The 25920-nt window shown below is 44.5% G+C and overlaps 1 protein-coding gene across 1 annotated transcript in view; it reads right to left on the bottom strand.

Moving 5' to 3' along the window:
* The window catches only part of LAMB3 (laminin subunit beta 3), a 163634-nt gene that overhangs the window by 1580 nt on the left and 136134 nt on the right, over window positions 1-25920 (bottom strand). Inside the window, exons 18-22 of the mRNA XM_044288328.1 lie at window positions 25131-25275; window positions 4540-4747; window positions 2200-2341; window positions 1714-1890; window positions 175-328 (exon numbers count right to left, since the gene is read on the bottom strand). Coding sequence (XP_044144263.1) covers window positions 175-328; window positions 1714-1890; window positions 2200-2341; window positions 4540-4747; window positions 25131-25275 — 826 coding nt within the window. The remainder of the gene's footprint in view (window positions 1-174; window positions 329-1713; window positions 1891-2199; window positions 2342-4539; window positions 4748-25130; window positions 25276-25920) is intronic.

The raw sequence follows: 25920 nt of genomic DNA, 5'->3' as shown, positions 1-25920 counted from the left end.
TGTACAAAACGTGTAGGAAGCATTCAGATGAATATAAAAACAGTAAGACGCTAGGCTGTGCCATTCAGTCTGTTGCTACCATAGTAAGCAACTATTAACTCTGTAACTCCTGACAGAAACTATTAATAGGAGCTGTTACATAGGATGGACATTTTGTCTTGCAGTTTCTTTTACCGTTCATCTTTTTGAGCATTCCTTCTGACTCTTTGAAAAGCTGATCAGCCTCCATCTTGATATTTGCCACCTTCTGTCCCTGGGCACCAAGACTGGATACTTGGCCTAAGCGGTTCTTCAATAAGGCATATTTTTCCTGCACGGCACCTAGACCCTATACAATACATATTATAGTTTTTATTCAACGGAAATAAAGCAGTAGAGATATTATTAGTTTTGTGCAACTTGACAAAGTTTGCATCTAGCTGCATTAAGTACAGCACTCTGCTATTTCTGGCAGTCCCATATAGACACCTGCTCCATCAGGACAAGGGAATGGGTCTTCGTTCCCAGAATCAGTGGGGTTCCCAACAATCGGCCCCTCCCCAACAGTTAGTAATCTGCTACTTTGTGGAGTGAAAATAACTTTCATGCTTGGCAGAACCCCTTTAAGAGGAACCTGTCACCGGGATTTTGGGTATAGAGCTGAGGACATGGGTTGCTAGATGGCCGCTAGCACATCCGCAATATCCAGTCCCCATAGCTCTGTGTGCTTTTAGTGTGTAAAAAAAAACGATTTGATACATATGCAAATTATCCTGAGATGAGTCCTGTCCCTGATTCATCTCACATACAGGACTCATCTCAGGGACAGGACTCATCTAAGGTTAATTTGCATATGTATCAAATCATTGCAGGGAAATGCAGATGTCCTGTCCCAGGTACACTGTCTGGCGAGTATTCACCCCCTCAGGGTTGAACAAAAGGATGGGGGGTATGTGACTCAGTGAAGGGTGTGATTTGAGAAGACAGGAATTTTCCTCCCAGCGTGTGCTGCTGGGCTGATTTGCAGCCAGGTGGGGTCAAACACTGGACTGGATCTTAAGTGCCGGTCCAGGTTTTGGCAACACCTAGCTGTCCTTAAAAGACAGCTGGGCTCAGCAGAAATCCATTTCTGTATTGGGATCTGAGGCTTGTGAAGGGTTGGAGGGTTGAGACCCATGTGTCGGGGAAACAGGCCCCCTAAAGCATGCTATGGATTGTTTGAAGCAGAACTGCCAGCAAGGTGTGAACCAACACCAAAAAAACTACAAGGTGATTTTTGCTGTATTAACTTGCCATTGTGTGTGAATTAACACCAAGACTGCAAAGTGACGTTTTGCTGTATGAACTTGCCATTGTGTGTGAATTAACACCAAGGCCAAGACTGCAAAGTGATGTTTTGTTTTGTGAAATTGCCTAGTGTGTGAATAAACACTGAAGCTTGATTTAAGAACTAGTAATTTGCCTCTGTTCTGCGTCCGCTTACCCTGCCTACCAGAGCGAATCCCCACACCGAGTACATACCAATCTGATGCTTTCAGCATTAATAATGCCAGGAACATCAGGTACTTGTGCACCTGGCTACCGGAGCCCTCCTGAATTACACCGGTCTTTCCCTATCCATTATAACTGGGGCACTTCTCTAGACACATTCACCACATAAACTGTGGAATGCCCACTGGATTTTGTAAGTATAATGAAGTGTACATGTATCCATGCATCATATTCTTTCAGTACCTGTTGTGCATCCATAGCTTTGCTATGAGCTCCCTCAGCTGCTTGCTGAGCCTGACCAGCCTTCTGTAGACTTTCTGCAGTTCCTTTGCGCAGATTTTCCACTCGTTGTGTAAAGCCCTGAAGCTGATCATGGACATCTGTCAGACCCCTTTCTACCGGCCCCAGAACTTGCTCAATCTGTAATGATAATTAATTCTGGTCAATTTTACAAAGCAGAATAAAGTATTAATACTTCTAGGACCTTTACATTTATAACCATACACAGAAACATCCACATCAATAGAAGATGATCTCCAGCCCTTGTCTTGAATAATTAGCATTAAAATGCATCTTGAATCAAAGCTGATCCAAAGCATATACATGGAAAACAGGTTTTATAATTATTGCTCAGTGACTCCATGGTTATAATCAATCCACAAATCTCATCAGTCTCTAAGATGTATGTAATGTTATACAAAATAGTAAATGCGCTCCACTGTGTCTCACCTCTTGCATACGATCCTGGATTTGCAGCAAAGATGTGCTTGATCCACGGATTTTATCTTCTGCTTCCTGGAGGATTCTCCTTGCTTGATTAATATTACCTACAACATCATCCACATTTTCTTCAACATTGATTGCTTTGTTCCTAAGGTTTAAGAGTTTAAAGAAACCCGTTATTCAAGATCCGATACTCATTCACACAATATAAGTAATATGAATGATTATACGAGATGAGCAAATTAATTCCGAAAAAAACAGATTTCAGCTGAATCTGAATATTTTGTGTTTCATTTGGATGAATCTCTTAAAATGGCAGCCACTATTTTACATGTCTGAAGACAGAGAAGAAGGCATCTGCAAACAAATAGGAATACTTTGTGGACCATGTTTTATTTTTTAAATAAAATCAGACAGCAAAGTTTGTTTTCCTACAAGATGTCTGTCACCACCAACTACCATCCATTTACCCATAGCCATATGTGTTGCTGTCATTACTAATGCTGTCTTAAAGCATTACCCTGCTTTCACACCTGAGCGTTTCCCAAACGCGCGTTTTTGACGCGCGTTTCTGACGCGCGTTTTTTGTAATAGTAAACGCGCGTTTGTGTCATTGACTGCAGTGTCCTATGGCCACAAACGCGCGTCAAAACGCCCCAAAGAAGCTCAAGTACTTGTTTGAGCGTCGGGCGTTTTACAGCGCGATCGTACGCGCTGTAAAACGCCCAGGTGAGAACCATTCCCATAGGGAAGCATTGGTTTTCATGTGTTGAGCGTTTTACAGCGCGTTTGAACGCGCTGTAAAACGCTCAGGTGTGAACTTAGGGTAAAAGAGTTGTATAAGAGCAACTTGCTTCTTCCCTGACGTCGGCATTTAGGAAAACAAGGATCAGCATTTTAACAGGCTTTAACTACCCACTTTCTTCCATGTGTGGCCATTTGAAGTGGATTTTCTCACCATTACATGTAATGGCACCTCCCTAGGGATCCCCATAGATCCTCAGTATGAAGGCCTCAGTTCTACTTATGATTAATAGTTGCTCCCTGTACGGTAGAACTTCCATCCACCAGTCGTGCAGGAAAATAAGTTCACTGTACAGTGGACTGAAGCAACAGTGTGCTAGGACATACTCAAGGTAACCTTGTGCTCTTTATCCTTGAGATCAGTGTGGGAACTGAAGACCAGACCCTGCTTATATCACCATGACATGTCCTAATGATATGCCATACCATTAAAATATAGAAGTGCCCCTAAAATAGTAAACAAAGGATTAACTAAGATAATTAAAGGGCTTCTGTCAGCCCACTAAACTGTTTTTTTTTTTTTGGTTAATATTAATCCCTACACTGCAAGCTCCCTGTACATAAGCTAAATATAAATTTTTGTTCAGTAGAATTTGTTAAAAATATGTAAATTACCTTGCTACCAGCAAGTAGGGTGGCTACTTGCTGGTAGCAGCCGCATCCTCCTCTCATCATGACGCCCCCTCCGCCGTTTGATTGACAGGGCCAGGGAACGGGATCGTTCGCAGCTGGCCCTGTTTGAATTTAAAATATCGCGCCTGCGCCGTACCTGTTTTTAATCGGCGCAGGCGCACTGAGAGGCGCCTGTGCCGGGTGTAGATGTGACGTCAGCCTGCGCCGGGTGTAGATGTGACGTCATCGGCGCAGGCGCATTGAGGATGGAGCGGCCGCCTCTAAGTGCGCCTGCGCCGATTAAAGACAGGTACGGCGCAGGCGCGATATTTTGAATTCAAACAGGGCCAGCAGAGAACGATCCCGTTCCCTGGCCCTGTCAATCAAACGGCGGAGGGGGCGTCATGATGAGAGGAGGATGCGGCTGCTACCAGCAAGTAGCCGCCCTACTTGCTGGTAGCAAGGTAATTTACATATTATAAAACTTGATTTTTAACAAAATCTACAGAACAAAAATGAATATTTAGCATATGTACAGGGAGCTTGCAGTGTAGGGATTAATATTAACAAAAAAAAAAACGGTTTAGTGGACTGACAGAAGCCCTTTAACGTAAATTTGTTATAACCTTGTCAAGTTCTCCGGAAACAGTTTGTATGAGTGTCTGACCACTTAAAGTGATGACATATTGGTGGGAAATGTAATAACTACCTAATGTTAAGTTCTCTGCTGGATTACACTGTTATAATGCAATAAACATCATGGTTTATTTAAACTCATAATTAGACCAGTAGAAAATAGAAGGTCCAATGTAATTCAGATATTGTTATGGAATTGACATGGGATGTTTGGAATACAGAGATTAGTCTTGATAATTAATATATGATGTTTATTCTTTCCATCATTGGTGTAAATCTATTTTATCGACCTACCTGGCTTCTTCAGCCTCATTCTGCAGTTTCTTTGCTTTGGCAATGTCCTCTTTTGTTTGAGTCAGCACTGCATCAACATTAGGCAATTTTCCTGCTATGTTCCTTATTTCTTTCATTTTCCTCTGAAGGGAAGAGGCATCAACAGGTAGCTTGAGTGACAACACATACTCGCTAACCTCTTGGATAGTGGCTGGATCTGTGGAAGGCTCTATGGGCAAACAGAAGCAAAATTACTGTATAGTCAACAGGGTAAGGCCTTATTCACATGTCAGTGTTTGGTCAGTGATTTCCATCGGTGATTGTGGACTAAAACAAGCAGTGGAGCCTACACTGAGATTATGTATGTGGAAAAATTTGCACCTGTTCAGTTTTATTTTATAATTTTTTTTTTTTTACAAACACCTTGTTTTGGCTCATAATCGATTATGGAAATCACTGAGCGAACACTGACCATGTAAATAAGGCCTTACAAGATACATTTAATACATACAATGCATTCAGAAAGTGTTTAGACCCCTTTCACTTTTTTCACATATTGTTATGTTGTGGCATTCACATATAAGCACATACATACAGTCTCATATACATATACAAGCACATAAATACAATGTATTGGAAAAGTCTTCAGTCTCTCACTTTCCTCACGTGTTGTTATATTGCAGTCTTGTGCCAAAATTAGTGATGAGTGAACTGGTTCGTCCTGCTTTCAATGACTGCTAAAGCGGGACTTCCTTAGTCTTGCGCACGTGCCATTACTGTGAGCAGCAACTTATGCATTAATGTATTACATAACAAATCCAAACCTGGATTTGTGGCGTATGCCACAATCATTAATGTATCCGGGTTTGGATTCGTAATAGCGCATGCGCGAGACTAATGAAGTCTCGTGTTAACAACGGCTATAATGAAATAGTCTCATCAGAGGCAATACATCTACGGAGATAGGATTCTCAATGAAAATTTGAAATTAATTTGGTTTGTCCCAAGCAGGACGAACCAGTTCGCTTATCTCTAACCAAAATTTAAAAAGAAATCAAGTTTTTCCCCAGTAATCTGCACTCAATACCCCATAATGGGAAATTGCAAAGTTATTAAAAAGGGAAAACTAAAATTAAAATTTTGCATGGATAGAGGTATTCAGAAACTTTGTTATGACACTTGAAATTTAGTTCTGGGGACCTCCCATCTCTCTTGATCATCTTTGAAATGTTTCTTGATTGGTGTCCACCTGTGGTAAATTCAGTTGACTGAATATTATTTAAAAAGACACACCCCTGTCTATATAACTCTTTCAAGACCTGGCCACCCCACCAAACTAAGTAATCTGGAGAGAAGGGCTTTGGTAATAGAGGTGACCAAGAACCCAATGGTCACGCTGGCTGAGCTCCAAAGATCCTGTATGCAGATGGGAAAAACTTCCTGAAGGTCAACTATCACTGCGATACTGATATGGGCTTTATGACAGAGTGGCCACAAAGAATGCTCTCCTCAGTAAAAGACACATCAAAAGGCCTCCTTTGAGTTTGCAAAAAAAAAGGACCCAAAGGACTCTCAGACTGTGAGAAATGAGATTCTCTGGTCTGATGAAAGCAGGATTGAATTACCTCATTTCTAAGTGTCATGTCTAGCAGGGACCCGACACCATAGCATCATTATACTGTGGTGGTGTTTTTTCAGGGGCTGGGACAGGGAGACTGGTCAGGGTTAAGGCAAACATGAATGGAACAAAATGCAGAGATATTCTTAATGAAAACCTGATACAGAGTGCTCTCAGGGTGGCTGATGGTTCACCTTTCAACAAGACAATAACCCTAAGCAGACCACCAAGACCACATATGGGTGGCTTAGAGACTACTTTGTGAACGTCCTTGAGTAACCCAGCCAAAGTCCTTGAACCCAATCGAACATCTCTGGAGAACCTAAAAAATTGCTGTCCACTGTTGGTCCCTAACCAACCTGACAGAGAAGATCTGCAGAATAATGGCAGCTGCAATGGCTGCCAAAGGACCTTCAACTAAGTCCTAAGTAAGGGCTCATGCCCTCATGCTTAACCCCCTTAGTGACCAAGCCTGTTTGGGCCTTTATGACCAAGCGTTTTTCTTCCTTTTTCATGGTCTCGTTCCAAGAGCTATAACTTTTTTATTTTTACGTCTATATAGCTATATGAGGGCTTGTTTTTTACGGGACAAATTGTAGTTTTTAATGGCACCATTTTGGGGTACACATAACTTTCTGATTAACTTTTATTAACTCTTTCTGGGAGGGAGATGGGGAAAAATATCAATACAGCCACTGCGTTTTTACATTATAAATTTTACTGCGTTAATATTTAGGTACAAAAAACATAATATCTTTATTCTCTGGGTCAGCACGATTACAGTGATACTAAATACTTATTATAGTATATTATATTAACCAAAAAAATGATTTTGCATTGCCACTTCACAAGACATAACTTTTTTATTTTATTTTTCTGTGGAGTTGTGTGAGGGCTTGATTTTTGAGGGACAACTTGTATTTTTCATTGGTATCATTTTGTAGTAAATGCCGCTTTTTAATTGCTTGTTATTATGTTTTTGTTCAGTGGAAACTAAGAATAAATTAGAAACTGTCATTTTTTTTTTCTTTTTACGGCGTTCACCATAGGGTATAATTTATGTAATATTTATGTAGTCCGGGTCGTTACGGACGCGGCAATACCAAACATATGGGGGATATTTTCTTTTTGCTATTTTTTTCATTGAAAAGCGTATTTTCAATGAAAAAAAAGCATAATTTTTTATTTTATGGAATTATTTTATTTAATAAATGTGTATTTTTTTTCTAATTTTTTTACTACTTAAAAGTCCCACAAGGGGACTATAAAATACAGTATTATCTCTATAATGCATTACATTTCTATAGCAATGCTATTCAAACATTGACCAGCAGGCTGCTCCAGAGAGGCACAGCCTGCTGGAGATAACTACAGACAGGCTCGGGGCCCTCATTGGAAGCAAGGTAAGCTTCCCAACACATCAGCACCCCGCAATCGCATTTTCGGGGTGCTGATGGGAGACAGAGGGAGTCCGCTCCCTCTGTCACCACTTTACATGCAGCAGGCGCCATTGCGCCTGGCATGTAAAGGGTTAAACAGCCTAAAAATGCTGTGGCCCAGCCTAAGGCCCCTTAGTGACCGCCGTAAAAATACGTATGGGTGGTCACTAGAGTTGAGCGAACACCTGGATGTTCGGGTTCGAGAAGTTCGGCCGAACATCCCGGAAATGTTCGGGTTCGGGATCCGAACCCGATCCGAACTTCGTCCCGAACCCGAACCCCATTGAAGTCAATGGGGACCCGAACTTTTCGGCACTAAAAAGGCTGTAAAACAGCCCAGGAAAGAGCTAGAGGGCTGCAAAAGGCAGCAACATGTAGGTAAATCCCCTGCAAACAAATGTGGATAGGGAAATGAATTAAAATAAAAATTAAATAAATAAAAATTAACCAAAATCAATTGGAGAGAGGTTCCATAGCAGAGAATCTGGCTTCCCGTCACCCACCACTGGAACAGTCCATTCTCAGATATTTAGGCCCCGGCACCCAGGCAGAGGAGAGAGGTCCCGTAACAGAGAATCTGTCTTCATGTCAGCAGAGAATTAGTCTGCATGTCATAGCAGAGAATGAGGCTTCACGTCAGCCACCACTGCAACAGTCCATTGGCATATATTTAGGCCCAGCACCCAGGCAGAGGAGGGAGGTCCCGTAACAGAGAATCTGTCTTCATGTCAGCAGAGAATTAGTCTGCATGTCATAGCAGAGAATGAGGCTTCACGTCAGCCACCACTGCAACAGTCCATTGGCATTTATTTAGGCCCAGCACACACACAGGCAGAGGAGAGAGGTCCCGTAACAGAGAATCTGGCTTCATGTCAGCAGAGAATCAGTCTGCATGTCATAGCAGAGAATGAGGCTTCACGTCAGCCACCACTGCAACAGTCCATTGGCATATATTTAGGCCCAGCACACACACAGGCAGAGGAGAGAGGTCCCGTAACAGAGAATCTGGCTTCATGTCAGCAGAGAATCAGTCTGCATGTCATAGCAGAGAATGAGGCTTCACGTCAGTCACCACTGCAACAGTCCATTGGCATATATTTAGGCCCAGCACACACACAGGCAGAGGAGAGAGGTCCCGTAACAGAGAATCTGTCTTCATGTCAGCAGAGAATTAGTCTGCATGTCATAGCAGAGAATGAGGCTTCACGTCAGCCACCACTGCAACAGTCCATTGGCATATATTTAGGCCCAGCACCCAGGCAGAGGAGGGAGGTCCCGTAACAGAGAATCTGTCTTCATGTCAGCAGAGAATTAGTCTGCATGTCATAGCAGAGAATGAGGCTTCACGTCAGCCACCACTGCAACAGTCCATTGGCATACAGACGTGGACAAAATTGTTGGTACCCTTTGGTCAATGAAAGAAAAAGTCACAATGGTCACAGAAATAACTTTAATCTGACAAAAGTAATAATAAATTAAAATTCTATAAATGTTAACCAATGAAAGTCAGACATTGTTTTTCAACCATGCTTCAACAGAATTATGTAAAAAAATAAACTCATGAAACAGGCATGGACAAAAATGATGGTACCCCTAGAAAACACAGAACATAATGTGACCAAAGGGACATGTTAATTCAAGGTGTGTCCACTAATTAGCATCACAGGTGTCTACAACCTTGTAATCAGCCATTGGGCCTATATATATGGCTCCAGGTAATCACTGTGTTGTTTGGTGATATGGTGTGTACCACACTCGACATGGACCAGAGGAAGCAAAGGAAAGAGCTGTCTCAAGAGATCAGAAAGAAAATTATAGACAAGCATGTTAAAGGTAAAGGCTATAAGACCATCTCCAAGCAACTAGATGTTCCTATGAGTACAGTTGCACATATTATTCATAAGTTTAAGATCCATGGGACTGTAGCCAACCTCCCTGGACGTGGCCGCAGGAGGAAAATTGATGACAAATCTAAGAGACGGATAATCCGAATGGTAACAAAAGAGCCTAGAAAGACTTCTAAAGAGATTCAAGGTGAACTTCATGCTCAAGGAACATCAGTGTCAGATCGCACCATCCGTCGTTGTTTGAGCCAAAGTGGACTACATGGGAGACGACCAAGGAGGACACCATTGTTGAAAACGAATCATAAAAAAGCAAGACTGGAATATGCCAAACTACATGTTGACAAGCCACAAAGCTTCTGGGAGAATGTCCTGTGGACAGATGAGACAAAAATCGAAGTTTTTGCCAAGGCACATCAGCTGTATGTTCACAGACGAAAAAATGAAGCATATCAAGAAAAGAACACTGTCCCTACTGTGAAACATGGAGGAGGCTCTGTTATGTTCTGGGGCTGCTTTGCTGCGTCTGGCACAGGGTGTCTTGAATCTGTGCAGGGTACAATGAAATCTCAAGACTATCAAGGAATTCTAGAGAGAAATGTACTAGCCAGTGTCAGAAAGCTTGGTCTCAGTCGCAGGTCATGGGTCTTGCAACAGGACAATGACCCAAAACACACCGCTAAAAACACCCAAGAATGGCTAAGAGGAAAAAATTGGACTATTCTAAAGTGGCCTTCTATGAGCCCTGACCTCAATCCTATTGAGCATCTTTGGAAGGAGCTGAAACATGCAGTCTGGAAAAGGCACCCTTCAAACCGGACACAACTGGAGCAGTTTGCTCATGAGGAGTGGGCCAAAATACCTGCTGAGAGGTGCAGATGTCTCATTGACAGTTACAGGAAGCGTTTGATTGCAGTGATTGCCTCAAAAGGTTGCGCAACAAAATATTAAGTTAGGGGTACCATCATTTTTGTCCATGCCTGTTTCATGAGTTTATTTTTTTACATAATTCTGTTGAAGCATGGTTGAAAAACAATGTCTGACTTTCATTGGTTAACATTTATAGAATTTTAATTTATTATTACTTTTGTCAGATTAAAGTTATTTCTGTGACCATTGTGACTTTTTCTTTCATTGACCAAAGGGTACCAACAATTTTGTCCACGTCTGTATATTTAGGCCCAGCACCCAGGCAGAGGAGGGAGGTCCCGTAACAGAGAATCTGCCTTCATGTCAGCAGAGAATTAGTCTGCATGTCATAGCAGAGAATGAGGCTTCACGTCAGCCACCACTGCAACAGTCCATTGGCATATATTTAGGCCCAGCACACACACAGGCAGAGGAGAGAGGTCCCGTAACAGAGAATCTGGCTTCATGTCAGCAGAGAATCAGTCTGCATGTCATAGCAGAGAATGAGGCTTCACGTCAGCCACCACTGCAACAGTCCATTGGCATATATTTAGGCCCAGCACACACACAGGCAGAGGAGAGAGGTCCCGTAACAGAGAATCTGGCTTCATGTCAGCAGAGAATCAGTCTGCATGTCATAGCAGAGAATGAGGCTTCACGTCAGCCACCACTGCAACAGTCCATTGGCATATATTTAGGCCCAGCACACACACAGGCAGAGGAGAGAGGTCCCGTAACAGAGAATCTGGCTTCATGTCAGCAGAGAATCAGTCTGCATGTCATAGCAGAGAATGAGGCTTCACGTCAGCCACCACTGCAACAGTCCATTGGCATATATTTAGGCCCAGCACACACACAGGCAGAGGAGAGAGGTCCCGTAACAGAGAATCTGTCTTCATGTCAGCAGAGAATTAGTCTGCATGTCATAGCAGAGAATGAGGCTTCACGTCAGCCACCACTGCAACAGTCCATTGGCATATATTTAGGCCCAGCACCCAGGCAGAGGAGGGAGGTCCCGTAACAGAGAATCTGTCTTCATGTCAGCAGAGAATTAGTCTGCATGTCATAGCAGAGAATGAGGCTTCACGTCAGCCACCACTGCAACAGTCCATTGGCATATATTTAGGCCCAGCACCCAGGCAGAGGAGGGAGGTCCCGTAACAGAGAATCTGCCTTCATGTCAGCAGAGAATTAGTCTGCATGTCATAGCAGAGAATGAGGCTTCACGTCAGCCACCACTGCAACAGTCCATTGGCATATATTTAGGCCCAGCACACACACAGGCAGAGGAGAGAGGTCCCGTAACAGAGAATCTGGCTTCATGTCAGCAGAGAATCAGTCTGCATGTCATAGCAGAGAATGAGGCTTCACGTCAGCCACCACTGCAACAGTCCATTGGCATATATTTAGGCCCAGCACACACACAGGCAGAGGAGAGAGGTCCCGTAACAGAGAATCTGGCTTCATGTCAGCAGAGAATCAGTCTGCATGTCATAGCAGAGAATGAGGCTTCACGTCAGCCACCACTGCAACAGTCCATTGGCATATATTTAGGCCCAGCACACACACAGGCAGAGGAGAGAGGTCCCGTAACAGAGAATCTGGCTTCATGTCAGCAGAGAATCAGTCTGCATGTCATAGCAGAGAATGAGGCTTCACGTCACCCACCACTGCAACAGTCCATTGGCATATATTTAGGCCTAGCACACAGGCAGAGCAGAGAGGTCACGTAACAGACAATCTGGCTTCATGACAGCAGAGAATCAGTCTGCATGTCATAGCAGAGAATGAGGCTTCACGTCACCCACCACTGCAACAGTCCATTGGCATATATTTAGGCCTAGCACACAGGCAGAGCAGAGAGGTCCCGTAACAGACGATCTGGCTTCATGTCAGCAGAGAATCAGTCTGCATGTCATAGCAGAGAATGAGGCTTCACGTCAGCCACCACTGCAACAGTCCATTGGCATATATTTAGGCCTAGCACACAGGCAGAGGAGAGAGGTCCCGTAACAGACGATCTGGCTTCATGTCAGCAGAGAATCAGTCTGCATGTCATAGCAGAGAATGAGGCTTCACGTCACCCACCACTGCAACAGTCCATTGGCATATATTTAGGCCTAGCACACAGGCAGAGCAGAGAGGTCCCGTAACAGACAATCTGGCTTCATGACAGCAGAGAATCAGTCTGCATGTCATAGCAGAGAATGAGGCTTCACGTCACCCACCACTGCAACAGTCCATTGGCATATATTTAGGCCTAGCACACAGGCAGAGCAGAGAGGTCCCGTAACAGACGATCTGGCTTCATGTCAGCAGAGAATCAGTCTGCATGTCATAGCAGAGAATGAGGCTTCACGTCAGCCACCACTGCAACAGTCCATTGGCATATATTTAGGCCTAGCACACAGGCAGAGCAGAGAGGTCCCGTAACAGACAATCTGGCTTCATGTCAGCAGAGAATCAGTCTGCATGTCATAGCAGAGAATCAGGCTTCATGTCAGCCACCACTGCAACAGTCCATTGGCATATATTTAGGCCCAGCACCCAGGCAGAGGAGAGAGGTCCCGTAACAGACAATCTGGCTTCATGTCAGCAGAGAATTAGTCTGCATGTCATAGCAGAGAATCAGGCTTCATGTCAGCCACCACTGCAACAGTCCATTGGCATATATTTAGGCCTAGCACACAGGCAGAGGAGAGGTTCATTCAACTTTGGGTAGCATCGCAATATAATGGTAAAATGAAAATAAAAATAGGATTGAATGAGGAAGTGCCCTGGAGTCCAATAATATATGGTTATGGGGAGGTAGTTAATGTCTAATCTGGACAAGGGACGGACAGGTCCTGTGGGATCCATGCCTGGTTCATTTTTATGAACGTCAGCTTGTCCACATTGGCTGTAGACAGGCGGCTGCGTTTGTCTGTAATGACGCCCCCTGCCGTGCTGAATACACGTTCAGACAAAACGCTGGCTGCCGGGCAGGCCAGCACCTCCAAGGCATAAAAGGCTAGCTCTGGCCACGTGGACAATTTAGAGACCCAGAAGTTGAATGGGGCCGAACCATCAGTCAGTACGTGGAGGGGTGTGCACACGTACTGTTCCACCATGTTAGTGAAATGTTGCCTCCTGCTAACACGTTGCGTATCAGGTGGTGGTGCAGTTAGCTGTGGCGTGTTGACAAAAGTTTTCCACATCTCTGCCATGCTAACCCTGCCCTCAGAGGAGCTGGCCGTGACACAGCTGCCTTGGCGACCTCTTGCTCCTCCTCTGCCTTGGCCTTGGGCTTCCACTTGTTCCCCTGTGACATTTGGGAATGCTCTCAGTAGCGCGTCTACCAACGTGCGCTTGTACTCGCGCATCTTCCTATCACGCTCCAGTGCAGGAAGTAAGGTGGGCACATTGTCTTTGTAGCGTGGATCCAGCAGGGTGGCAACCCAGTAGTCCGCACAGGTTAAAATGTGGGCAACTCTGCTGTCGTTGCGCAGGCACTGCAGCATGTAGTCGCTCATGTGTGCCAGGCTGCCCAGGGGTAAGGACAAGCTGTCCTCTGTGGGAGGCGTATCGTCATCGTCCTGCCTTTCCCCCCAGCCACGCACCAGTGATGGACCCGAGCTGCGTTGGGTGCCACCCCGCTGTGACCATGCTTCATCCTCATCCTCCTCCACCTCCTCCTCATCCTCGTCCTCCTCGTCCTCCAGTAGTGGGCCCTGGCTGGCCACATTTGTACCTGGCCTCTGCTGTTGCAAAAAACCTCCCTCTGAGTCACTTCGAAGAGACTGGCCTGAAAGTGCTAAAAATGACCCCTCTTCCTCATCCTCCTCCTCCTCCTCCTGGGCCACCTCCTGTTCCATCATCGCCCTAAGTGTTTTCTCAAGGAGACATAGAAGTGGTATTGTAACGCTGATAACGGTGTCATCGCCACTGGCCATGTTGGTGGAGTACTCGAAACAGCGCAACAGGGCACACAGGTCTCGCATGGAGGCCCAGTCATTGGTGGTGAAGTGGTGCTGTTCTGTAGTGCGACTGACCCGTGCGTGCTGCAGCTGAAACTCCACTATGGCCTGCTGCTGCTCGCACAGTCTGTCCAGCATGTGCAAGGTGGAGTTCCACCTGGTGGGCACGTCGCATATGAGGCGGTGAGCGGGAAGGCCGAAGTTACGCTGTAGCGCAGACAGGCGAGCAGCGGCAGGATGTGAACGCCGGAAGCGCGAACAGACGGCCCGCACTTTATGCAGCAGCTCTGACATGTCGGGGTAGTTGTGAATGAACTTCTGCACCACCAAATTCAGCACATGCGCCAAGCAAGGGATGTGCGTCAAATTGGCTAGTCCCAGAGCTGCAACGAGATTTCGCCCATTATCACACACCACCAGGCCGGGCTTGAGGCTCACCGGCAGCAACCACTCGTCGGTCTGTTGTTCAATACCCCGCCACAACTCCTGTGCGGTGTGGGGCCTGTCCCCCAAACATATGAGTTTCAGAATGGCCTGCTGACGTTTACCCCGGGCTGTGCTGAAGTTGGTGGTGAAGGTGTGTGGCTGACTGGATGAGCAGGTGGAAGAAGAGGAGGAGGAAGCCGAGAAGGAGGAGGTGGCAACAGGAGGCAAAGAATGTTGCCCTGCGATCCTTGGCGGCGGCAGGACGTGCGCCAAACAGCTCTCCGCCTGGGGCCCAGCTGCCACTACATTTACCCAGTGTGCAGTTAGGGAGATATAGCGTCCCTGGCCGTGCTTACTGGTCCACGTATCTGTGGTTAGGTGGACCTTGCTACAGATGGCGTTGCGCAGTGCACACTTGATTTTATCGGATACTTGGTTGTGCAGGGAAGGCACGGCTCTCTTGGAGAAGTAGTGCCGGCTGGGAACAACATACTGTGGGACAGCAAGCGACATGAGCTGTTTGAAGCTGTCTGTGTCCACCAGCCTAAATGACAGCATTTCATAGGCCAGTAGTTTAGAAATGCTGGCATTCAGGGCCAGGGATCGAGGGTGGCTAGGTGGGAATTTACGCTTTCTATCAAATGTTTGTGAGATGGAGAGCTGAACGCTGGCGTGTGACATGGTTGAGACGCTTGGTGACGGAGGTGGTGGTGGTGGTGTTGGTGGTACATCCCCTGTTTGCTGGGCGGCAGGTGCCAACGTTCCTCCAGAGGCGGAGGAAGAGGCCGAGGCGGCAGCAGCAGAATAGGCCGAGGCGGCAGCAGCAGAAGAGGTAGCAGGGGGAGCCTGAGTGACTTCCTTGGTTTTAAGGTGTTTACTCCACTGCAGTTCATGCTTTGCATGCAGGTGCCTGGTCATGCAGGTTGTGCTCAGGTTCAGAACGTTAATGCCTCGCTTCAGGCTCTGATGGCACAGCGTGCAAACCACTCGGGTCTTGTCGTCAGCACATTGTTTGAAGAAGTGCCATGCCAGGGAACTCCTTGAAGCTGCCTTTGGGGTGCTCGGTCCCAGATGGCGGCGGTCAGTAGCAGGCGGAGTCTCTTGGCGGCGGGTGTTCTGCTTTTGCCCACTGCTCCCTCTTTTGCTACGCTGTTGGCTCGGTCTCACCACTGCCTCTTCCTCCGAACTGTGAAAGTCAGTGGCACGACCTTCATTCCATGTGGGGTCTAGGACCTCATCGTCCCCTGCATCGTCTTCCACCCAGTCTTGATCCCTGACCTCCTGTTCAGTCTGCACACTGCAGAAAGACGCAGCAGTTGGCACCTGTGTTTCGTCATCATCAGAGACATGCTGAGGTGGTATTCCCATGTCCTCATCATCAGGAAACATAAGTGGTTGTGCGTCAGTGCATTCTATGTCTTTCACCGCTGGGGAAGGGCTAGGTGGATGCCCTTGGGAAACCCTGCCAGCGGAGTCTTCAAACAGCATAAGAGACTGCTGCATAACTTGAGGCTGAGACAGTTTCCCTGGTATGCATGGGGGTGATGTGACAGACTGATGGGGTTGGTTTTCAGGCGCCATCTGTGCGCTTTCTGCAGAAGACTGGGTGGGAGATAATGTGAACGTGCTGGATCCACTGTCGGCCACCCAATTGACTAATGCCTGTACCTGCTCAGGCCTTACCATCCTTAGAACGGCATTGGGCCCCACCATATATCGCTGTAAATTCTGGCGGCTACTGGGACCTGAGGTAGTTGGTACACTAGGACGTGTGGATGTGGCAGAACGGCCACGTCCTCTCCCAGCACCAGAGGGTCCACTAACACCACCACGACCATGTCCACGTCCGCGTCCCTTACTAGATGTTTTTCTCATTGTTATGGTTCACCACAACAACAAATATATTATTTGGCCCAATGTATTGTATTCAAATTCAGCGGGATATAAATTTGAGGCCTAGTATTTAGGCGCTGGGTGACCGGTATGGATTTAGTGACAGAATTAGACTTGGAAATGCACAGAAGCGTGTGTGTGAAGTTATTCTGAATGACCCAATGTGCACCTTGAATATTATATACCCTTTTTGGGATAGATTTCAAATAGCTCTGATATAGCAGGAACCACTAAATTATGAAATTGCTAAATTGGGAATTGTACTTCAACCCAGAACAAAAAATGTGCTTTGACGGGCACTAAATAACTTTCCCAGCTACAACAGGACAGCGGTAACGAGAGATTTAGAGGGATTTAAATTTGAGGCCTAGTATTTAGGCGCTGGGTCACCGGTATGGATTTAGTGACAGAATTAGACTTGGAAATGCACAGAAGCGTGTGTGTGAAGTTATTCTGAATGACCCTATGTGCACCTTCAATATTATATACCCTTTTAGGGATAGATTTCAAATAGCTCTGATATAGCAGAAACCACTAAATTATGAAATTGCTAAATTGGGAATTGTACTTCAACCCAGAACAAAAAATGTGCTTTGACGGGCACTAAATAACTTTCCCAGCTACAACAGGACAGCGGTAACGAGAGATTTAGAGGGATTTAAATTTGAGGCCTAGTATTTAGGCGCTGGGTCACCGGTATGGATTTAGTGACAGAATTAGACTTGGAAATGCACAGAAGCGTGTGTGTGAAGTTATTCTGAATGACCCTATGTGCACCTTCAATATTATATACCCTTTTAGGGATAGATTTCAAATAGCTCTGATATAGCAGAAACCACTAAATTATGAAATTGCTAAATTGGGAATTGTACTTCAACCCAGAACAAAAAATGTGCTTTGACGGACACTAAATATCTTGCCCAGCAACAACAGTACAGCGGTGGGTAACGAGAGATTTAGAGGGATTTAAATTTGAGGCCTAGTATTTAGGCGCTGGGTCACCGGTATGGATTTAGTGACAGAATTAGACTTGGAAATGCACAGAAGCGTGTGTGTGAAGTTATTCTGAATGACCCAATGTGCACCTTCAATATTATATACCCTTTTAGGGATAGATTTCAAATAGCTCTGATATAGCAGAAACCACTAAATTATGAAATTGCTAAATTGGGAATTGTACTTCAACCCAGAACAAAAAATGTGCTTTGACGGACACTAAATATCTTGCCCAGCAACAACAGTACAGCGGTAACGAGAGATTTAGAGGGATTTAAATTTGAGGCCTAGTATTTAGGCGCTGGGTGACAGGTATGGGTTTAGTGACAGAATTAGACTTGGAAATGCACAGAAGCGTGTGTGTGAAGTTATTCTGAATGACCCAATGTGCACCTTCAATATTATATACCCTTTTAGGGATAGATTTCAAATAGCTCTGATATAGCAGAAACCACTAAATTATGAAATTGCTAAATTGGGAATTGTACTTCAACCCAGAACAAAAAATGTGCTTTGACGGACACTAAATATCTTGCCCAGCAACAACAGTACAGCGGTGGATAACGAGAGATTTAGAGGGATTTAAATTTGAGGCCTAGTATTTAGGCGCTGGGTCACCGGTATGGATTTAGTGACAGAATTAGACTTGGAAATGCACAGAAGCGTGTGTGTGAAGTTATTCTGAATGACCCAATGTGCACCTTCAATATTATATACCCTTTTAGGGATAGATTTCAAATAGCTCTGATATAGCAGAAACCACTAAATTATGAAATTGCTAAATTGGGAATTGTACTTCAACCCAGAACAAAAAATGTGCTTTGACGGACACTAAATATCTTGCCCAGCAACAACAGTACAGCGGTAACGAGAGATTTAGAGGGATTTAAATTTGAGGCCTAGTATTTAGGCGCTGGGTGACAGGTATGGGTTTAGTGACAGAATTAGACTTGGAAATACACAGTAGCGGGTGTGTGTGAAGTTATTCTGAATGACCCTAATGTGCACCTTCAATATTATATACCCTTTTTGGGATAGATTTCAAATAGCTCTGATATAGCAGGAACCACTAAATTATGAAATTGCTAAATTGGGAATTGTATTTCAACCCAGAACAAGAAATGTGCTTGAACGGACACTAAATAACTCGCCCAGCTACAGCACTAGGGACAGATTTAGCTGGATATAAATTTGAGGCCTAGTATTTAGGCGCTGGGTGACCGGTATGGATTTAGTGACAGAATTAGACTGGGATATGGCCAAAAAATAAACAGACTATTGCTGGTTAAATGCACTTGGTGTGACAGCTTCACCCTGATGTAGGCTTTAGCCAAAAAACAACCACACCATTGAGGGTTAAATGCACTTGGTCGCAGCTTGTGCTGGCGCACCACAAGACACAAAATGGCCGCCGATCACCCCAGAAAAATGAGACTGACAAACGGTCTGTGCAGCCTAAAAACAGTGAGCAATTGAGGATCAGCAGCTCAATGATCCACAGCTGCAGATCGATCAGTTAATCAAGTCCTTTGGAGGAGTTAATCTGCCTAATCTCGCCCTACTGTCGCAGCCGCAACCTCTCCCTACGCTAATCAGAGCAGAGTGACGGGCGGCGCTATGTGACTCCAGCTTAAATAGAGGCTGGGTCACATGGTGCTCTGGCCAATCACAGCCATGCCAATAGTAGGCATGGCTGTGATGGCCTCTTGGGGCAAGTAGTATGACGCTTGTTGATTGGCTGCTTTGCAGCCTTTCAAAAAGCGCCAAGAAAGCGTCACAAAAGCGCCAAGAAAGCGACGAACACCGAACCCGAACCCGGACTTTTACGAAAATGTCCGGGTTCGGGTCCGTGTCACGGACACCCCAAAATTCGGTACGAACCCGAACTATACAGTTCGAGTTCGCTCATCCCTAGTGGTCACTAAGGGGTTAAGAGCTCAGTGCCCGTATTGTGGACCGTAAACGGCCAGTCTGTAATATACAAGGGTGCAGACCTCTTGACTTGAACTGGTCTGCAATCCACAACACACGACTAAAGACAGGACTTCACCTATCTTTTGCAGAATGGAGACACGGATTGTAAGCCCACAGAAGCAATACAAAGTGCTTATGTGGGCTTGCCATCTGTGCCTCCGGTCCGCAGGATGGGCACTGAGTCTGAATATTTATGTCAATGCAATATTTTAGTATGGCAGAGGTTTGAACCCCACTAATCAGACACATATCCCCTATCCTGAGGACAACCCCTTCAATATCTCCCATACACATCAGCTAACATCTGGAGCTAGAATTTTTCTGCAAAAAGCACCATCAAATTCAAGTGCAAAAAATGCCATTAAAACACAAAAGTTCAGAAAAACACCAACTAAAACCAATGGGTGGCAGCAGTTACAGCCACCTGCTGTGTTTTCTTCCATTACCATAGCCCTGTGTAAGAAAAAGAAGAAAATCCAGCTCTCTCCGGTGAAAAAATGAAAAACTTTAATCCAGCAAGTTTAAAATCCATACAGGTGTACAAATAGCAGTCAACGCGTTTCAGACCTCAGAGAAATATGGGTCCTTCCTCATGACAAACGTTCACACGTTTGTCATGAGGAAGGACCCATATTTCTCTGAGGTCTGAAACGCGTTGACTGCTATTTGTACACCTGTATGGATTTTAAACTTGCTGGATTAAAGTTTTTCATTTTTTCACCGGAGAGAGCTGGATTTTCTTCTTTTTCTTACTGTATATACCGCATCCAGGAGCGGCATCCGTGCACCTCTGGTGATTTTACTACTGCAGGTGAGAGCTGCCTTACGTTTTCTTCTATCATAGCCCTGTGTGAACCTGGCCATAAGAAGAGGTTGGGTTGGTTGCACCCTTCTTTGTTGGGGTAAGTTTTTTGACAGAACTTAAAATAACCCTTTGGTTGTAGTATGTACTTTTTATAAAATCTGTATTCAAGGATTGATGTTGCCATCAGAGAGAAGATATATCCTATTTTTTGCAAGTATTCTCTACATGTATTTAAGTTCAATATGTATGAACAGATGACAGCATTGTAGGCTCCAAACCTTGATCAAAACCGTTTATTTACAGCTGGTACATCGACCCAAAAAAATTGTGATGTTTCAGCGGAAAAAATGCTTTTATCAAGCATGCTTAAATACTTTTTTTCAGCAAAACGTCTCAATCTTTTTTTTTGTGGTGGATGCACCTGATGTAATAAACGGTTGGCAGCAAGATGTGGAGCCTGCAATGCTGTGATTTGTTCATATATTTTGAATTATCTGGATGGTTTATCAGGTGGTCATGGGCGGGTGATCCCTCCTTTGTCTACTAGTGTCTTTAGACACAGAATCTATTCTGATATGCCCTTGTACTGAATTCCCCCTGTACCACAGTGTCCTGTAGGGTCACCGTGTACTGTATAAGCTGTCAGTGGTGTCGTTTTTAAAGCCTTGCTGAAGCTCTAATGATTTGACAGTAATACCTGGCACAACTCTGATCTCTCCCTGTCATATTATCTGAAATCCAAAGCAGGTAAATCTGACTCTGCCCACTTCAAACTGGTCCATCAATGCAATCCCAGAGGTTTAATTTTCATAGGCCTTCAGCTAGGCAAGAAAGACGAAGATGTCCAGAGCCGAATCCAGATTAATTTACAATTTTGACACCATTATTTCAAAAAGTCGCAATATTCAAGCAGAGTTGTATAGTTTTCTCTGTATTTAGTGTTAGGATAATAAGGCACATCTCATGTTGCATTCCTGTAGACCCTTACATTACCATATATCTGGCTATGAGATAGGTTTAGATTGTTTTATGGCATGATATATTAGGTATTGACATGTTTAATGTTTAGTCATTATCAATGATCAGTGAGTCTATCGTTCTTTTCTGTGATTTTATATGACGCTGCCTTCATAGCATCTTTATTTTATTTTGTTTTATCAGATATGAGTGATCCGGGACACATTTTTGTTGTAACCCATAGTGATCCAAAAAATCACCTTGATCCTAAGGTAACTCCAGCTACTGAAGAAGGGGGCAGGAGCCCTGAAATGCATCTAGATTCCATGCTTTACTAGCCTATGATATGATAATGCATCACTCTATACCTCTATATTACCCAGGATTGCATTTGTTCATGGTTGAATACTGTGAATCAGTCCACAAGCTATAAACAAGCACTGTTGGCATTTCTATTATCCGCTAAATCTATGATATAAAGCATAAAAAAGACTGCTTATGTTAGAAACATTATTTTTTCCACTGTACAGCTGATCATCCCTGTGAACCCACTCCAGTTGTGCAAGCAATAGGAAGCCGGCATCTCACTGATCAAAAACTCCAAAATGTCTATGGGTTGCAAGCTACGCTCGGTAGTGCTTATGCACTGTGAAACTAAGGCCTCTTTCACACTACAGTATGTTGAATTCAGTGTTTTGCGTTCCGTTTTTCACGGATCCGTTGTTCCGTTTTTTTCTTCCGTTGTGGTTCCGTTTCCGTTCCGTTGTTCCGTTCCGTTTTTCCGTATGGCATATACAGTATACAGTAATTACATAGAAAAAATTGGGCTGGGCATAACATTTTCAATAGATGGTTCCGCAAAAAACGGAACGGATACGGAAGACATACGGATGCATTTCCGTATGTGTTCCGTTTTTTTTGCGGACCCATTGACTTGAATGGAGCCACGGACCGTGATTTGCGGCCAAATATAGGACATGTTCTTTCTTTTCAACGGAACGGAAAAACGGAAATACGGAAACGGAATGCATACGGAACACATTCCGTTTTTTTGCGGAACCATTGAAATGAATGGTCCCGTATACGGACCGTATACGGAACGCAAAAAACGGACCGCAAAACGGAAAAAAAAAACGGTAGTGTGAAAGAGGCCTAAGGCCTCTTTCACACGACCGTTTTTTTTTTCCGTTTTGCGGGCCGTTTTTTGCGGTCCGTATACGGTCCGTATACGGAACCATTCATTTCAATGGTTCCGCAGAAAAAACGGAATGTACTCCGTGTGCATTCCGTTTCCGTATTTCCGTTTTTCCGTTCCGTTTAAAGATAGAACATGTCCTATATTTGGCCGCAAATCACGTTCCGTGGCTCCATTAAAGTCTATGGGTCCGCAAAAAAACGGAATGCATACGGAAATGCATCCGTATGTCTTCCGTATCCGTTCAGTTTTTTGCGGAACCATCTATTGAAAATGTTATGCCCAGCCCAATTTTTAATATGAAATTACTGTATACTGTATTTGCCATACGGAAAAACGGAACGGAACAACGGAACGGAAACGGGAAGCACAACGGAAACAAAAAACGGAACAACGGATCCGCGAAAAACGGACCGCAAAACACTGAAATGGACATACTGTCGTGTGAAAGAGGCCTTATAGCACTATCCTGTGCTGGGAGATCACTGTGCATAGCTTGCAGCTTATAAAACATAATGTTGTCGAAAAATCTGATTGTAATAGTTAATTGACACATTATCACATCAAGAAAAATAAAGGTCTCAGCATTAATTTTTTATAGTGTACAACAGACCCTTTTACACATATCCCTTTATAATCTGCCAGTGTGTGGTAAAGAGTCTGAGCTGAAAAGATGTGGGTTGTGATAGCCCTACATTTAGAGTATGTTCAAACTCACAAAAAAGGCAGGATTTCAGTAAAAACAAGATGTCTTAAAAAATACAACGATCTGCATTATTTGCTGTACATAAACGGGAGGGAGAAAAAAATCTCACATATCACAGACCTCTCATGGATTTGGTGCATTCTCTCATTGGCCTTGTAACAGTTTAAAATCAACGTCAGCATTCTAGATTTCTGCTTTTATTCACACCAGAAAACTGACGGGAATAAAGATAAATTTACCCTCACCCTCATGACCCCCCCTTCTCGTTTCTTCTGAAAATGTGGCACGAAGCTGGAAAAGTCGCAAAGAAAGTGTGCAACAACATTTTGGACAAAAAGAGGTGTATATAGCATAGTAATCGTGCCTCTATGTATTTAATGTATGTCACTTAAAAGGTACAAGAGCACTTGTAGCACTTGCGTTTGATACTGGAGAGACATGATCTAGCTCAGGAAGGTAATCCCATACAGGTTGTTCCGTTATTAATATCATAAGCTGACATTGTAAGTCAGCAGCTTGGCTTATTTCTCAGACATGTAGTCTGATTAAGCAGTCTGCACAGGTAACACCTGAATGTAAAGCACATGTCCAAGGTCTAGACATAGTGGGCACATTTACTAAAGAGTTTGCACCTGTTTTTAGTAAAAAAAAAAAGCTGTTTTGGATAGTCTTATTTCTTAGTTGCATTTACTACTAAAATTCTCCACGTTTTGGAGGCTTTGGAGACTAGTCATCTATTTAGATTTTTTTAGACTAAGGCCGTGAGCGGTCCGCGGAACCGCAGCCTGGATTCCTGCTGAGAGCAGGAGCGCACGGCGTCATTGGTTGCTATGACGCCGTGCGCTCCCTGCTGCCGCCGCAATACAGTAATACACTGGTATGATCTATGCCAATGTATTACTGTACTGTGGCGGCAGCAGGGAGCGCACGGCGTCTTAGCAACCAATGACGCCGTGCGCTCCTGCTCTCAGTAGGAATCTAGGCCGCGGTTCCACGGACCGCTCACGGCCGTGTGCATTCGGCCTAATACAGAAGTTTTCTAACTTTTGCAGCTTTTTTTCGATCTATTTATGTAGGTGTGCCTTTTTTTGTGCCTGAATTAGTCACAAAAACAGTCTAAGAGCTCATGAATACGACCGTGAGCTGGCAGGTCCAGTGCTGCGGACTGCAAATTGCGGTCTGCAATGCACGGGCACTGACCGTGGGGCAGGCACATGCAGATTGCGGACCCATTCACTTGAATGGGGTCCATGATCCGCATCTGACAGTCCGCACCGCAAAAAAGTATTGCATGCACTACTTTTTTGTGGTGCGGAGGCATGGCCAGAAACACAACGGAAGCACTCCGTAGTGCTTCCGTGGGGTTCCGATCTGTGCTTCCACACCGCATCTCCGGGTTTGAGGACTCATTCAAGTGAATGGGTCCACATCTGTGATGCGGGGTGCACTCGGTCGGTGCCCCGTGTATTGCGGCCCCTCCATATGCGTGCCACAATAAGGCCACAGCGGGGCAACGGTCGTGTGCAAGAGCCCTAACTTTTACTCCTCTCCAGGGCTGGTGTACTTTTCTTCTTTTGTTTTAAGTTGTGAAGTGTGACTTTTTTTTATTAAAAGTTGCACTTTCCTGGAGACATGTGACTTTTCTCCACACAGATGCACCTTTTTCATGTGCAAATAAATTAGACCAGTCCAAAAAAAAAAAAAAAAATACACCTGTCTAATTTTACACCTAACAACAGGCGAGCTTGATAAATGTGCCCCAGTATATGTGGTTTAACAGGTATAACATGATCTGCTCTTTATTCCAAACATAGGGTAATAAAACATTTTCTAGTTACTATTACTGTTACTTACCAGTAAAATACAAACTATAGCAAAGGGATACCTTGCTTACCCGTTAAGAAGTCTCTAACTTGCTTTATAAACTGTCTGGTGCTCCCAATATCTTGTTCCATGCGAGTCCTGGTCCTGGTCACTTGTTCTGACAGCTGTTGGGCACTATCCTTGATTTGGTTGGATGTTTTTTCAGCTTCCTGTATCTATTAAGCAGACATTGGACAGGTCAAGTAAGTTTTTCATCTGTATACATTTCATAGTCCGATGCTCTCCCTTGGCCTGGGCAAAAGGACTTTTTCTGCAGATCAGGTGATGTGTCGGGTCTCTGGCTGCTAGATGTAAGCTAGGGCAGCGCTAAAGCCTGCCCATTAGTACCATTGACGTCATTGGGAACATTGCTAGGTGAAAGCCTCCGACTAGCAGTGTAAACATCTCAGAGGAGCTGCATGGGCGAAGAAGGGGATATATCCAGGTTCAGCTCTGAACACAGACAACCCCTTTAAGAAAACTGTTTTATGGCAGTCCCAGGGTCCATAGACACAATGAACTGAAGGGGATGTCATTGACTTCTATAGGAGAGTTTTCTAGGCATGTTCTGTGACCTGTGCAGATGTCATTGGACATGGAAAGAATAGATAAGCTCTGACAATGACCTATTGTGAATAGTAGATCTTGTCTTTTCTGTCAATCTAAGCCAGCCTGTAATGATATCTTTACAGACCAAGGAGTGGAGCCTATTATCAAGCTTAGTAGACAGAGGGAAAACTGTGGAATTTTATGTTTTTTATTTAAATATAGATAATGACATGCACAATTAAAAATAGCATAATCGAAATTCTTTAAAACCA

The sequence above is a fragment of the Bufo gargarizans genome, chromosome 3, assembly GCF_014858855.1.
Source record: "Bufo gargarizans isolate SCDJY-AF-19 chromosome 3, ASM1485885v1, whole genome shotgun sequence".
Taxonomy (NCBI): domain Eukaryota; kingdom Metazoa; phylum Chordata; class Amphibia; order Anura; family Bufonidae; genus Bufo; species Bufo gargarizans.
This window is presented reverse-complemented; position numbering and strand designations above follow the sequence as displayed.